Source organism: Paroedura picta, chromosome 7 (assembly GCF_049243985.1).
Source record: "Paroedura picta isolate Pp20150507F chromosome 7, Ppicta_v3.0, whole genome shotgun sequence".
Classification (NCBI taxonomy): Eukaryota; Metazoa; Chordata; class Lepidosauria; order Squamata; family Gekkonidae; genus Paroedura; species Paroedura picta.
In genome coordinates, this window is record NC_135375.1 from 28,668,184 (window position 1) to 28,685,268 (window position 17,085).

Genomic DNA, 17,085 nt, shown 5'->3' on the forward strand with positions numbered 1-17,085 from the left:
TACCAGAACCTTTAGTCTAATCCGGAATTCAACTGGCAACCACTGCAGTTGGTGGAGAATGGGTCGGATGTGGGACCTCCACGGTGTTGCTGTGAGGATCCTGGCAGCTGCATTTTGGACCAGCTGTAATTTCCAGGTCAAGGCTAAGTGCAGGCCTGCGTAGAGCGAATTACAGAAGTCCAGTCTAGAAGTGACCGTCGCATGGATCACTGTGGCTAGATGTTCTGGGGCCAGGTAGGGCGCTAGTAGCTTGGCTTGGCGGAGATGGTAAAATGCCAGCCGTGCTACCTTTGTGATCTGGACTTCCATTGTGAGGGAAGTGTCCAGAATCATGCCTAAGTTCCTGGTGGAGTGAGCCGTAGAGAGCTGCACACCATCCAGGGCAGGTGCGCTTCCTCACATGGGCCCTTCCTACCCAGCCACAGGACCTCCGTCTTTGAAGGCGACTCTGCTTGAGCCATCTCATCACTGCTTCCAGGCAGCTGGCTAATGCTTCTGGGGGAGAGTCAGAGTGGCCATCCACCAGGAGGAAGAGCTGGGTGTCATCGGCACATTGTTGATAACCCAGCCCAAACCTCCGTACCAGTTGTGTGAGCGAGAGCATGAAGATGTTGAATAGGATAGGACAGAGGACCGCTCCTTGTGGAACTCCACAAGGAAGTTGTCAGCTGTCTGATATTCTCTCTCCGATTGCAACCTGCACTTTCCAAACTCACAGGACTGATGCTGGTCTGTCTGTCTGCACCCCAGAATACAAACAGTTGCTGGTAAGGGCTGACACACCCACTGGAAAGCATAGCAGGTGAGCAATTAAACGTGATGCCCTCTCAAAGCTCAAGCCCAATAGTTGTTGTGGTCAACCTCACAAACTGTCTGGCACAAGGTCTTGGTTCCAGGCATTTATTACCTAAATCAAATGTGTAGGCAACAGAGATTATGAAATACCGGATTAAGAAAAATAGAGCAGATCAATTGTTATATTGATGCCATATAAAGATAATTTTTTTTTCTGCCCAGGAAATCAAGAACTAGGTCAAAAGTTTGCTTTCATGAAGCACTGATACCATACAGGAGCATCACTATGGTTAAGATGCCACCATCTGGCCTTGCCTAAAATCAACTTTTGAAATTTCACATTTTGAATAATTTCTAAATAACTTTGTTTAGCAAGTTATGTAATCCTAAATTGTCCCATCTGTAGCCTTTCTTCAGACCGAATATGTTTATCCCAGAAGGACTGAGGCTACTTTAGTTTGCATAGTGCTTTATAGTATTATGTCTGGAAAACGACAAGCCCAAACAGTAAGAATTTTGTTATCTGGCACATGGTAAACCAGCCATTTCATTAATGGGCTATGAGCCCACCTGTGTCACTTGTACTGGACCTGTTTGGCACTGCTGCCCTGCCATGCCAACTGAGTTGGTTCTGTAGCAAGTATGCAGGTCACTCACGTGATGCAACAGTGCCGAAAAGACAGCAGGTCAAAGCTAGGGCCCAGTCCATTAGATACTGCTTTGTAAAAGATTTGTTATCTGGCACATTTAGTTAACAGGCAAACTATATTCCCTGCAGATGCTTTTTTTTATACGTTGGACAGAAAGTCACCTGTTCAATCAATCAATTTTATTTTTATATCCCACCCTTCTGAGAGTGGTGCAGGGCAGGTTACAAACAGGTTTTAAAAACAATCAATACAGATCTTTAAATAGGACAGGGTCCTATTAAATAAAAGAGTAAGGCCACCTGGGGAGGAGTTAGGGCGGGCCCTGTCCAGGATAAAAACTCAGAGGGCCCAATCAGGAGCCGCAAAGCGGCTCCTGATTGGGTCCTCAGAGTGTCCATCCAGGGCCAAGCAGCCAATGGGGAGGCGTGCAAAGTGCCTTCTTATTGGCCCCTCACCAGGACAGACCAAAATTCCATTCACCCAGCCCAGTCCGGCTGCCAGTCTGCTCCTGACCACCAAAGGGAGAGGAGGTCAGTAGGGCTGCCAAGGGGGATGAGAACAGAGGCTGCACCAGCCCTTTTTGCCCCAAGGCTGCCCTAACTGCCATGTCCAACTGCAAATTGCCTCAGAACCCTGACAGAGCTGGCAGGAGGCTGCAGAGTGCTCCCCCTCCCCCACTTCAGGCCTGCTGCGAAGGAGCCTCTGACAGCCCCTGACTGAGGGCCTTTCCAAGAGCAACGCAGGGGAGCCTGAGGGCCTTCCTTTTGAGGGGGGGGCTTTCCCCTTCTGCCAAACAGTTGCCTGACAGGGAGGCCACAGAAAAGCCCCTTCTCGTTTAAAATACTGCGAGAAGGGGCTGTCAAGGGGACAGAAGGGGACAGCCAAGCCATGTGTCTTTCTTCTTTGCAACTCTCTGCAGATTTGAGGCCACTGCACAGCGTTATTCTGCAGAGGAAGCTGGCTCTTTTGTCTCCTGTTTCATCTGCACAACAACCCTGTGCAGTAGGCCTCAAGTCTTTTAATTCAACAACAACAGAGGGGCATTTCGGTGAATGTGGCCTAATTCACACAAGAAGGGAAATGACGCAGAACTGGGGGGAATTGGTTGCCATGTAATCTTCCCCTAAGAAGAGTCTCCAGTCTGATTTTCCCTTCACATATCTGAGGACATGGCTCTGGAAAGCTCATCTGTAACCACTATGCCACAATTCCCAAAAGTCAGTCCTCTCCCACAATCAACGAACATTCCACACCACAGGTTCTTGACACCCATATCTCCACACCCATACCCTCATTTGCCACCATGCCACCACAACCTCCCACACAACACACATGACAACCCCATGCCCTTACAGACTGGACAACTCCTCCCCTTCCTCTTCCCACTGCCAAGCTCTAGCGCCCGTTGTATTCTTGGAGACAACGGGCTTTGCCCCTAGTCTATATATAAAACAATCAGTACAAATTTACATGTAGAACATTCATTGAATTTAACTGACAGTCCCCCTGCCCTTCTGCTGGGGTTGGAATGGCTGAACTGTTGCTTCTAGGGTCTGGGACAGAGCCTCCAGGAGGAGGAGGCTGCCTATGGAGGAGGGGAGAGGATGTCCTCATCTGAAGTCTCCTGTTCCTCCTTATCACTGTGCCCGGGGACTCTGTGGGGGCAATCCAATTAGCCTCAGTTGGTTTGCAGTCATCCCCTGTGCTTTCACTTTTCCCTCTGGTCTTTTGCCAGACTCTCTTTCCCTCCTCTCACTCTGCTGTCCCCTATCGCTGTCTATTCTATGTCTCTCTCACTATGTCTCTTTTAATCCTGGGGGAATTCAATGTCCACACTGATTTGCCTGCCCCTGGGTTTAGTCTGGACCTGATGCTGACCATGGCAGGACTAGTGTTCTGAGAGTTTGTTACTGGACCCACCCCATCAGGTCGGCCACATGCTCAACTTGGTCATTAGTGCTGGGGAAGAGGTGGATCAGACGATAGTTAATCCAGTCCCACAGTCAACAGACAGGTTACTGTCTGAGGCTTTCCACTCTACCACACAAATGCTACAGAGAATTCTAATTATCCATGGAAAATGTCATCAGAAATATGTTAAGAACTATCCATAGAGCCCTGATCTCTTGTATCAACAGTGGCCTCATGCATTAAGGAATAGGATTACATCATCCTGCCTTCATGTCCTTAAGCACAGGAATTGGGAAGGGCACACTGCTAAGACCTGTTTTCCTTGAACCCTTACAGAATTTCAACTCAAGGCTCTACACAATAACACTCAACAGATATCCTATCTCAACGGAGGCAACTGGAGCTCCAAGGACAAGCAAACACTGGAGGGGTGAATATAGCCCTTGAGGTGGACTCTCATACACTTCCATCACTACCCTCTTTTGCCCCACATGAGAAAAGCACTCAGGGCCAAACTACATTGCAACATGTATACCTAGTGTATTTATCTGTCAATGGCCTCTAGAGACAGTAAGAGATCCTGGAACAGTCTTAAATTGTAATGTCATTGTCCGCCTGTCAGTGAATTGAGGCTCATTGAGGTTCAGTAACTTAAGTAACCATTTGAGAATAATCTCCAAGCCAAACCTGGAGATAAAGTACAGGAGATTCTGGGAGACATGTGAATTTTCACTTAAATGCTATGACCCTTGACTAAGGGACAGGTAACCATATTTCTGATGTCTTTTTAAAAGTTATTTTCCATTATTAAAGGTTTGAGATGAGATGCCTGTTTGTGCTTTAAAGCTGAAAGTTTAAAATTCCACATTTTAATCACTCTCTGCATAAAGTAGTATATCCTTTTGTCCATCCTGAACCTACTGCCCATCAGTTTCATTGGATGCCCTTGAGTTTTAATATTTTGGAAGAGGGAGAATTTTTCTCTTGTCAAATCTCACCATCCCATGCAAAATTTTCTTAATTTTGTCCATCAAGTACCCCTTAGTCAACTCTTTTCTAAAATGAACAGAGACTCTTCAGCCTTTCATCATAGGGAAGGTGCTCCAACTCTTTAATCTTCTTCATTCCCCTACTCTGTCTTTTTTACAGCTCTGCAATGTCCTTTTTGAGATACCAGAACTGTATTCCAAATGAAGGGCCACCATAGATTTATACAGGGGCATTATATTATCAGCCGTTTTATTCTCAATCCTTCCTAATCTTTTACGTTTGTCTTTTTCACCACTGGAGCATACTGTGCTGATACTATCATTGAGCAATCCATTGCAACTCCATGATCTTTCCCCCTCTCAATCTCAGCAAAGCTGACCCCATTAGCCAATACTTGAAACTGGGGATTTTTGTCCTATTGTCCTTACATTTGTCGCCTACTCACCCAGTTTGTGGAGGTCCTCTTGGAGCTCTTTATGGTCAAGCCTTGGTTTTCACCATCTGTCCCTCTTAATAAAACGGTAAGAAGGGTTGGGGGTGGGCTGAGTCTGGGATCAAAACTCCTGGATGGGTCCCTTGGCCCTGGACTGACAAGGAGACGAAACTGGATGCTTTTGCAGAGTTTCTTTTGTCTCCTGTTTCATCTGCACAACCACCCTGTGCAGTAGGCCTCAAGTCTTTAAATTCAACAACCTGTGTGGGAGGCCTTAAATGTTTCTTCTCTACCACAACCCTGTCCAAAGTAGCCCTTTCTGCCTGGGGAACTGATCTTTACACTCTGCAGGTGAGCTGTAATTCCAGGAGCTCTCTAGGCCCCACCTGGAGGTTGGCTACCCCTGGGTTGGAAATATTCCTGGAGGTTTGGAGGTGAGACTTCAAACTCATACAATGCCTCAGAGTCCAGCCTTCAAAGGAGCCAATTTTGCCTGCAGTTGGGAGGGAGTGGTGCAGTTGTGTCCCTCCTGGGCTATGGGCTATGGCCAGCCCTTACCAGCAACTGTTTGCATTCTGGGGCGCAGACAGGCAGACCAGCATCAGTCCTGTGACTCTGGAAAGTGCAGGAAGATCTAAATAAATATTTACAGCCTGAAACTGTAAATAGTGAACAATTAAATGGCTGGAGATAGATGAGAACTGAAATAACATTTTTCAACCTTGGCCTGGCAAATAAATAACCAGTATAAAAAAACCTTACTAAGGTCAAGACTGCTGTGCACAGTCTTCTTCTTAGGGTTGCCAGCTTCCATGTGAGGCTCTCTACCTCTCTCATGGACTACAATTCCAAAAGCGTTTGCTGACAGGGGCTCATGAGAATTGTAGTCCATGAAAATCTGGAGGACCACAGGTTGACTACCCCTACTCTACCCCACCTCCCTCATGGGGAGTCTGTTATGGGGAGAGGAAGGGAAGACTTGGAAAATGCTGAGACACCTGAGGCCTGCTGGGTCTCTCAGACCTCTCACAGCCCCACATCCCTCACAGGTTGACTATTGTGGGGAGACGAAGGGAAAAGATGTTTGTTAACCGCCTTGAGACTCCTTTGGGTAGTAAACAGGGTACAAAATCCGTTCTTCTAAGAAGCAATCATGAAAGAAGCATGTGGGCACATATTTTATCAAAGGTTAAAAAATGGAGAAGAAGGAACAGGGTGGACACCCGAGTACTGGGACTACCTCATGCGTATTAGGGCAGAGGGGCATTTTGTTGTCTGTGGCCTAATTCTCACAAGAAGGGAAATGATGCAGAAATGGGAGGAATTGGTTGGCTTGTAATCTTCCCCTAAGACGAGTCTCCAGTCTGATTTTCCCTTCACATATCTGAGGACATGGCTTTGGAAAGCTCATCTGTAACCACTATGCCAAAATTCCCAAAGGTCAGTCCTCTCCCACACTCAACGAACATTCCAAACCACAGGTTCTTGACACCCATATCTCCACACCCATGCCCTCATTTGCCACCACGCCACCACAACCTCCCACACAACACACACATTCAACCCCATGCCCTTACAGACTGAACAACTCCTCCCCTTCCTCTTCCCACTGCCAAGCTACAGCACGTATTCTTGGATACAATGGGCTTTTGCCCCTAGTCCTGAATAATGTGGTGTCATTTGCAAACTTGGCCACTACACTATTCACCCCTAGTTCCAGATCACTGATGAATAAATTAAATAGTACCAGTCTCAATACTGATATCTGTGGGTTCCCGCAGCTCACCTTGATTTTGAGAACTGCTCCTTTTTTACTAATCTTTTCTTCCTGTCATTGAAACAGTTTTAACCTACAAGAAAACCTGCCCTCTTATCCCATGACTGCTAATAAGTTTACTAAGGAGTCTTTGGTGAGCAACTTGTCAAGAGCCTTTTGAAAGTCCAGGTATGTAATGTCTACTGAGCCACCATTACCTACATGCTTGTTCACTTTTCCAAGAACTCCAAAATGCTGGTGAGGCAAGACTTTCCTTTGCAGAAGCCATGCTGATTTTCCCTCGGCAGGTTTTGTTCCTCCAAGTGCCTTAGTTCTCTCTTTGATTACAATTTCTACTACTGGCTTGGGATAGATGTTAGGCTGATTGACCTGCAATTTCCTGGTTCCCCTCTGGATCTCTTTTTAAAAATTAGTGTCACATTTACACTCCAATCTTTTGCCAGAGTCTATGGTCCTTCCTTCTACCATTCTGTCTTGCCCCTTGATAACTCCCTTTTAATAACTGGGGTTCTATCCATGCTGTCCAGGCTCAGCTCGGTTCCTCTTTTCTTTGGGCTTTGATCCTCTATCGATCCTTTCCTTGCCTTGATTCCCACTCCCCATTAGGGTTCCACTGGGTTGGCTGAACTGCACTGCTGTCTCCTCTATAGCCAATGCTTTATGGTAGTGGAACTCCTTTCACTCTTAGCATAATGGCATGGGGCATGTTCTTCTTGAAGTAGATGGTGCCTTTCAAGAAGAAGAAAAGTTGGTTCTTATATGATGCTTTTCTCTACCCAGCTTACAATCTCGTTCCCTTTCCTCTCCCTACAACAGGCACCCTGTGAGGTGGGTGAGGCTGAGAGAGCCCTGATATCACTGCCCAGTCAGAACAGTTTTATCAGTGCTGTGGCGAGCCCAAGGTCATCCAGCTGGCTGCATGCTGGGGAGTGGGTAATCAAACCCAGCTTGCCAGATTAGAAGTCCACACTCCTAACCACTAAACCAAGCTAGCTCTCACTGGACAAATTGGCCTCCAGTGGTCCCCTGTGCCACAAAACTCTATTAAGATTTTTATATAACATTTAATTTCTCTGTATCTTTTAATATCAAGCTACATTAACATATTGTTTTCTTTTCTTCTTTCCTCGCACCTGTCCTTCCTACACATGATGCAAGCTTTGCTGTCTGTTGTTATGATTATCTAGTGTTAAGTCTGGTATACATAATAATTATAGTAATTGCCTTAATATAGAGGAAAATTAACATGATACTGCCAATACTCCCATACGGACTGGATCTGAACTGGATCATATATGCTGGGAGAAAGGCAGGCTTATAAAATGTTCTGATTAATTAAATTACAAATGTTGAACATAATTACTTTGTTGAACTGACAAATAAAACATTGTGTGTAACATCTTACCAGAGTATTCTCCCCACTGGAACTGTTCCAAAGTCTCATGCGATCATCTGTGCCGATGGTCAGTAGGTGAAGCCCATCACTTGTAAAGCACAAGCCATTAACTCGCCCATTATGGGCTGTATTTGCTGTCAAGACAATACAGCACAGAAGCTCAAGGAAATATGAGGCTGTGAATAAATGGTTCTAAATACATATATTGTCCAATTATTTATTTCCCAAAATTTTAGTTTTCAAATAACTTTGGCAAACAAAATGGGATCCTAGGTATTTCATTCACCCACTTTCCCTGCTTCTTCAGTGATTGCTCCTATTAGTTCTCAATCTGGAGATAGCTTTTTCCAAAATCAAATGTATAGGATATCATATTGGCATACACTCATCCATTATGGGGTTGTTCCTCATGTGAGGAATCTACAGTTCATTATGCCTGAAAAGGACTGACACCCCCTCGCCATATTCTACAAGGTCAGTTGCTATGAAAGGAACCAAATGACTGCCATTTCATCATTATTAATCATAATACTTAGCATTTGCATGGTGCTTTCATGTATTCAAAATGCTTTTACATACATTATCTAGGAGTGGTGGTGGTGGTTGGTGTCTGCTACCGACCGCCTGACCAACGAGAGGATGTGGATGCTGCACTTTGTGAGCAGCTTGAGAAAATATCCAAGCAGCAGGACCTTGTCATCATGGGTGACTTCAATTTCCCAGATGTGTGCTGGGAAACAAACTCTGCGAAGCGTCCTTAGTCATGCAAGTTTCTGACCTGCCTGGCTGACAATTTCATTTATCAAATGGTAGATGAACCCACAAGAGGTTCAGCCATACTGGACTTAATACTGACCAACAGGCAAGAGTTGGTGGATGAGGTGAAGGAGGTGGGGACCCTTGGGGGAAGTGACCATGTCCTCATAGGATTCCTTTTGAGATGGGGAGCCAAGGAAGCTTGTAGCCAGACACGGATGTTGGATTTTCGTAGGGCAAACTTTAATAAACTCAGAGACATGATGAGTGTCATACCATGGACGAGAATGCTGGAAGGGAAGGGAGCATGTGAAGGGTGGGTGCTACTCAAACAAGAGCTATTGCATGCTCAATCAATGACTATCCCAGAAAGACGAAAACACTGCAGGAGCTCTAAGAAGCCTATTTGGATGAACAGAGAACTTCAAGAGGAACTAAGAAAGAAAAGGAAAATGTTCAGGAAATGGTGATCCAAGGAAGTCAGCATGGATTTGTCTCCAACAGGTCCTGCCAGACCAACCTAGTTTCCTTTTTTGACCAAGTAACAGGTTTGCCGGATTGGGGAAATTTGGTTGATGTCATTTACTTGGATTTTAGTAAAGCTTTTGACAAGGTTCCCCATGATGTTCTGATGGATAAGTTGAAGGACTGAAATCTGGATTTTCAGATAGTTAGGTGGACAGGGAATTGGTTAGAGAACCGCACTCAAAGAGTTGTTGTCAATGGTGTTTCATCAGACTGGAGAGAGGTGAGTAGCGGGGTACCTCAGGGCTCGGTGATCGGCCTGGTACTTTTTAACATATTTATTAATGATCTAGATGAGGGGGTGGAGGGACTACTCATCAAGTTTGCAGATGACACCAAATTGGGAGGACTGGCAAATACTCTGGAAGATAGAGACAGAGTTCAATGAGATCTGAACACAATGGTAAAATGGGCAAATGCGAACAAGATGCAATTTAATAAAGATAAGTGTAAAGTTCTGCATCTGGGTCAGAAAAATGAAAAGCATGCCTACTGGATGGGGGATACGCTTCTAGGTAACACTGTGTGTGAACGAGACCTTGGGGTACTTGTGGATTGTAAACTAAACATGAGCAGGCAGTGTGATGCAGCGGTAAAAAAGGCAAATGCCATTTTGGGCTGTATCAACAGAGGCATCACATCAAAATCACAAGATGTCATAGTCCCATTGTATACGGCAGTGGTCAGACCACACCTGGAGTACTGTGTGCAGTTCTGGAGGCCTCACTTCAAGAAGGACGTAGATAAAATTGAAAGGGTTCAGAGGAGAGCGACGAAGATGATCTGGGGCCAAGGGACCAAGCCCTATGAAGATAGGTTGAGGGACTTGGGAATGTTCAGCCTGGAAAAAAGGAGGTTGAGAGGGGACATGATAGCCGTCTTTAAGTATATGAAAGGTTGTCACTTGGAGGAGGGCAGGATGCTGTTTCCCTTCACTGCAGAGGAGAGGACATGCAGTAATGGGTTTAAACTACAACAATATAGGCTAGATATCAGGAAAAAAAATTTCACAGTCAGAGTAGTTCAGCAGTGGAATAGGCTGCCTAAGGAGGTGGTGAGCTCCCCCTCACTGGCAGTCTTCAAGCAAAGGTTGGATACACACTTTTCTTGGATGCTTTAGGATGCTTAGGGCTAATCCTGCGTTGAGCAGGGGGTTGGACTAGATGGCCTGTATGGACCCTTCCAACTCTATGATTCTATGATTCTAGGAGTTCATATAAGCAAAAATTCCACCGGTGCTGTTGTGCTAGTATGTTGCAGCACACATAAAAAAACAACAACCAAGACATATTCATGACAGAACTCTGGTGGTGTCAGAATCCATGCTTTCTTTTGGAGTGGAGGAACAGGATATAAGAAGGGAATAATTCAGGCCAAATTAAGTATTTTCCATTGATTGGAAGAAAATCATGATTTGCTTGATGTACTGTTTTTAAATTAGTTTAAGAAATGCTCAGCTCAGTCTGGATTATATAAAACTAGTAATCAAGCCCGCTGCAACTAATACAGCAAGCGCTAGGTTAGGGAGCCCCCGGCAGTCGCGCGGAGCGCGGCTGCCGGGGGCTCCCTTGGCCGCCGGCCTGACGCGGTGAGAGGCGCTTTGCGCCTCTCGCCGCATCAGGCCGCCGGGCAGGGAGCAACTGCAAGCCGCGCTCCGCGCAGCTCGCAGTTGCTTCCTTGTCTGAAGGGTGGGAACTGGCTGCCCGGCCGATGGTCTGTCCGGAGGAAGGGGCCAATCAGGCCCCTTCCTCATCACGGACTAAGCCCGCCCTAACTCCTCCCCAAAAGCGCTTTATTTAGTCTGCGGCGCCCGTGGTAAGTAAGAGAGAGAGAGAGAGAGATGTAAATCTTTTTGAATATATAATCAAATCTATAACAATTCTGTTGTGCTGGTGGAAATGTATTGTGCAACTATACTACCTGCTTCAGAAGATGCTTTTGACTTCTCCCCATTATGTTGATCAAGAGTAATCAAACAAGCAGATGCTTTCCTCACATCCCATAATTTCACTCTGCTGTCAGCACTAAAAGAAGAAAAAATGTCATACAATCATTGTCATAAATTATTTGTAATTAGAGGAGACAATAACATTTGTGTCCCCATGGGGAAACAGAAGTTGGACTATAAAGTGAGGGAGGGAAAGTGGAATAGTTAGCTGGCTCAAGTTGTAGAATTTTAAATAAGCTTTATTATCCTGAAAGGAAAAGGTTATAGAAAAAGAGTTTTGATGCTGAATATTGAGGAATGCGTTAGCTGGGGACTTGGATAAATTTGTTTCTGTTCAGTTACTGAGGCCAGACTGGATGCAAAGCAACAGAAAGAACTGATTAAAAACAAGTGGACTCTTTCTGTGACTGCATCTGTTAAACATTTCTCTAGCTAAACAAAACAAAGCCAGTTTTTCATTTAATTCAACACAAAGAACCCACGGTGCATTGAGTTTAAGACAAATTAAATTAATATTGAAAGCAGCATCTTTTCTCTCTCTTAGAGAACACTAATGAGATATCTGTTCAAGTACTCTCACATTGGACTTCCCCCCCAAGACCCATGCACACATATCACACCCCTCTCCTTCACAAACATGCATAATAAACAGTGGCATGCATGCTGAAAAGGGTAGCTTGGAACAGAATGCACATTGTGTTCTCTAGCAATGAACAACGTTTATTAAGGGAAAATATTGTTTAAAGTACAGTACAGGGAATCAGCATACTTGATGACAAGAACTTGTTCTTTTCTCGCCCATTTTCCCTTTTTACCTTGCAGTTGCCAAGATGTACTCATAACGTGGTGACCAAGATACTGCCAGTACTTCTTGTCTGTGTCCTAAAAACATGAAAGCATGAGAATTCTTAGAGGTATGCAGTACAGTACGTGTCTTATTTAGCTGAAAGAAAACTAATTTCTTCCAGGACTGCCATTAAGAAAAACAGCGTATCTGTGTATGTGTGTGGGTAATCTTATTTTACATTTACATATGAATTACAGGCAGGTACAATTTTTATGTATAGTTTTTCCCCCTAAGGTACTGATTTACATACAAGGTCATCTTCCTTTCTGGTCAATGAGGTATAGGAATTATCCAAGGAAAGGAGGGCAGGAAGAAAGCTGAATTAGTTTTGCAGAGGGGTTGTGGGGTCAATACCTTGGAGTTTATACTGACAAAGATTTTAAAAGCCTGTTACAGAACAACTATAAGATGGTACGGTGGAAGGTCCAGAAATATCTTCAAAGATTATCTTAAATATCTTTTGGTTGGCAAGAATTGTTATTGTTGTTAGGTGCAAAGTTGTGTCTGACCCATCGCGACCCCATGGACAATGATCCTCCAAGGCCTTCCTGTCCTCTACCATTCCCTGGAGTCCATTTAATCTTGCACCAACTGCTTCAGTGTTGGCAAGAATAACTACAGTCAAAATGAATGTCTTACCCAGATTGAACTTCCTATTCCAAATGCTCCCAATAGAAACAAAGGACAAAAACTTACAGGACTACAAAGGCAACTAAACAATTTTATTTGGAATCATAAGAGGTCCAGGAATGACTTTAAAGTTCTTCAGGATGATAAAAGAAAGTAAGAAAAGTAGATATTGGAATAACTTATCTAAATTGGAATTTAATGCACTAAAAGACTTACAGTCTGACCATTCTATTGTGATTAAACCAGCTGATAAAGGAGGGGGAATAGTGATATTTGATAAGGTTGATTATGACAAGGAAATTCAGAGGCAACTATCAAATGATCATTATACTAGAATATAATGTGAACTCCACCACCAGGCTTATTGAAGTTGTGGTACAGGAATTGGCCTTGAATTATATCACAAAAATGAGGCTCAATTTCTCATGAGAACTCACTTTAAAATCCCTCATCCGTACACTTTACCTAAAAAAGCCATCCCAATTCCAGGAACACCGACTGTCTCACAATGTGGCTCAGCCACTGAACTGATTGTCAAGTATTTAGATTATTATTTACCAAAATTGCTACCTGTTAAACATCATTTGGTTTTCAAGGATAACTCATTTAATAAATAGCATTAGCAATATTAATATCCCGGTAGGTTCTAATTTAATTACTATGGATGTTAATGCATTGTACACCAATATTCTCCATGAGGAGGCAAGACACGTGTTGGAATTATTTTTAAGTAAGAGGCAATCACATCTACTGCCCACTCATTTCTTACTAGATCATCTGGACATTATTTTGGAGAACAATCATTTTTCTTTTTAGAGATGAATTATATTTACAGGACCAGGGGCTAGCCATAGGGTCCCCCATAGCCTCAGTGGTTGCCAACATGTCCATGTTAAATTTGGAGGAAACTTTAATTTGCAGTGAGGATTGGAATCCATATATCACCAATATATTGATTTTTATGCTTGGTTCCTGGACATCTTTACTATTTTCACTAATAAGAAGGTTATAGATCAATTTGCAAATTGGATGAACAATACACATCCCACTATTAAATTTAGAATGCAGACCAGCACTACACAAATCCCTTTTTTAAACATTATGGTACAGATTGTTAATGATCATTTAATGGTTTCTTCATATTGCAAGGACACGGATAGGAACACACTACTCCATTTTCAATTTTTCTATCCGGAGCACCTAAAAACCAATTTACCGGTAGGACAATTTTTGTGCACCAAAAGGAATAATACGGACATTTAAGATATATGAATAGGCACATGTCGCTTTAAGAGGTGATCTTTCTGCCCAATCATTAAATGCAGCTAAGTCTCGTGGTGATAGAACAGATCGTAAAGATCTTTTGCAATACAAACCTAGATCAAAATCCCACAGGTTAACATCTTTTGAATTTTCAAATTATTCTCGGGAACTCCAAAAGATCATATAAAGTCATTGGCATCTGGCTATCCAGATTAAGGGTTGCAGTGAGAAACCACTCATTGCCTGGTGTTGGGCAGAAATAGTCGGGACATTATTATGCCTTTATAACACTCTACTGATACTTTACCATCGGGCAATTATCACTGTGGCAAATGTATGGTGTATAAAAATATGCTGGAAACTAAGGAGTATCAACACTCTGATGGTTTCAAAGTTCTAATTAAACAGTTTATTAATTGTGAATCTAGTAACATGTTATATATGATCATATGCAGATGTCAATTGTGTTATGTAGACTGCTTAAAGTTCGGATTTCTGAGCACAGGAGTTGCTTGAGAAATAAGATTAAAGATGCTCCTCTTGTCCAACCATGATTGGAATTAAATCATAAGAATTTACATCTTTGGGATTGGAACCACTTCACTCTTCATCTTATTTATTTATTTATTTATTTATTATGTATCCCCCTTGACCAGCTAGGCCACAGTCTTACCATCCTACAGAGTGGGAACCTATGGACACAATGGAGATGGGGGGATCCCAGATTGAATGGCGGGAATCCATTGAGATTTCAACCTCCTTAACTGGGTTAAGTGAAGCCCCACCTTTCTGGCAGTTCTAATACATTTCAGTAGCCTTTTTGTGTGTGTTTTATATTCCCATCGAACTAAACATGCTCAATAGGGGGATTTGATTTTGAAGGCCACACACACACACACAAATATGTGAACTACTTGATTTTTTGACTCACCAAAATCAAGTGTTATTGCACAAAAGCCCAATTCATGAACCAAGAATAACCCAGGAGGATTTGGCTAATGTAAAATAGCCTGTTCCTCTGTTTACTTGAAACACTGAGCCACTAAATATTTTAATTATTTTATTTATGGGAAACTGAACAAATCCAGGTTAAATATAACACCTACCTAGCTCTTTATAAGCACTATTAATAATTCTGGTTTCTCAGGCTCACCATACCAAGTATATACAGAAGAAGCCTTTCTTACTTTGATACATCTCCTCCATTACAGACAGTGGCACTAAACATGTCAGTCACATTATTTATATACTGTTCAGAACACTTCTTTACATTGTGAAATTTACTCAAAGTCATTATTGTCTGACATTTGTGCTTCAGATTAAGTACCCTGCAGAATGTGAGAACAAGATCCGGACTTCAAATCACAAAGCTGTACTTTGGAGCTTTTGGTACCAACTGTAACAAAAGACAAAAAAGGCATTAGATAAAAGAGAAGAACCTTTGTGCATTATTAAAATTCTAGAAAATAAGAAACACACAAAAATTATATTACACTGAATACACTGTGAGCGCTTTCAAACAGACGATTCATATAGATTTTTCATTCCATACGGCTCTAATAATGCCTCAAAATATTTGCATTGCCATTCAGTACACTTGCCAGAACAGATGTTCTTTGCCAAAAGAAACTGCCTGCAAATCAATTAACTATTTAAAAGTTCCTGGAACAAAAAATCTTCTAGCAAAGTTGATTCCAATCAATGAATACTCTGCTATTGTCAGTCAATAGACTTTAAATGACAGAATTACTTCTGCTAAGACAGTTTTATGTCATTAAGTATTAACCTGTCTGAAAAGTAACTTTAAAAAATATATATTACAAAAAAAAATATATATATAGGTTAAAGTATCCCCTGTGCAAGCACCAAGTCATGTCTGACCCTTGGGGTGATACCCTCTAGCGTTTTCTTGGCAGACTCAAAGCAGGGTGGTTTAAAAACAAGATAATATAAAAGGGGCACAAAACAAAAAGAGGGGCTAAATAAGAAATCACATATATCTACCAGTTAATAGAACAGATGTATTTACTATATTATTAATTTCATCATTACAACATGGAAGCTCTAGGCTGATCTTGCAAAGACGGGGGTTGGACTAGATGGCCTATATCATTGGTCCCCAACCTGCGGGCTGCGGCCCGGTGCCGGGCCATGAAGGCCATGGCGCCGGGCCGCGGCTCCCTCTCCCCGCCTCCCCCCCTCACAGTAAAAAACTTCCCAGGCCGCAAGCTTGCGGCCCGGGAAGCTTCTTACTGCGGGAGGGCGGGGAGAGGGAATCGGGGCCGGGCCGCGCCCGTGAGGGCGCGGCCCGATGTGCGGGCACGGCCCGCGGGGGCGCGGCCTGATGCGGGGACGCGGCCCGATGTGTGGGCGTGGCCCGATGCATGGGCGTGGCCCGCGGGCCGCGCCCCAATGCCCTGCCAGTCCCCAACCTCAGAAAGGTTGGGGACCACTGGCCTATATGGCCCCTTCGAACTCTATGATTCTATGATATTCCATGTTCCATATTTTATCAAGCCTACATACTAACCACAGCTTCCAACACACCCAAGTGCAAAAGGAAGTCTATTATATATTTCACAATAAAAAATAAAATATGGTTTTGTTCCAAATCCAAAACCTGTTCTCCTTCTGCAATGTAATACATTTATATGTCAGAGATTATACTGAAAAATATCCTTTGACTTACAGAGTGAATTAAGACATGCTAAGAAAAGAGGAGGGAGGAATCTGGTGAGCCTAGGTACTGTCCCCCCAACTCCATGGAGGGCTACTTGATACCTCCTCCTAATATCAGAAAACAAGATAGGCATATCTTAAATTTACAAAATTAGGAATGCCTGGGCATGCCATAAGTGTGATAGTGGTCTTAGAACAAATGAAATACCCAGTTTCCTTTCCTCACCACTTTCCCCCACACTTCAAGACATTTCCAAAAATTAATGGCACTAGCTGCACAGACATTATGTATTAATCTTTAAGAATACTCTGACACAATGAACACAAATTCAACTGCTTCTCACTTACTCTAGAAGAGTCAAACACAGCATCCCACTCTTGAGAATTTGTTTAGCCTTTGTAGTTTAATATTTTTGGTTTTCCCATGATAGAGGGCAAGTAACAAAGTAGACATTGAATGATAATGTATTAATCATATTAATTAC

At 43.2% G+C, this 17,085-nt stretch overlaps 1 protein-coding gene across 2 annotated transcripts in view; it reads right to left on the reverse strand.

Annotated features, from left to right (window-relative positions):
* Window positions 1-17,085, reverse strand: part of ERCC8 (ERCC excision repair 8, CSA ubiquitin ligase complex subunit) — a 57,999-nt gene that overhangs the window by 30,734 nt on the left and 10,180 nt on the right. Inside the window, exons 6-9 of one of the 2 annotated variants that reach the window (XM_077347201.1) lie at window positions 15,249-15,317; window positions 11,997-12,063; window positions 11,154-11,257; window positions 7,962-8,086 (exon numbers count right to left, since the gene is read on the reverse strand). In XM_077347201.1, the coding sequence (XP_077203316.1) occupies window positions 7,962-8,086; window positions 11,154-11,257; window positions 11,997-12,063; window positions 15,249-15,317 (365 nt within the window). Of the gene's footprint in view, window positions 1-7,961; window positions 8,129-11,153; window positions 11,258-11,996; window positions 12,064-15,248; window positions 15,318-17,085 lie in introns of both variants that reach the window. The other variant, XM_077347200.1, reaches the window with a different exon arrangement.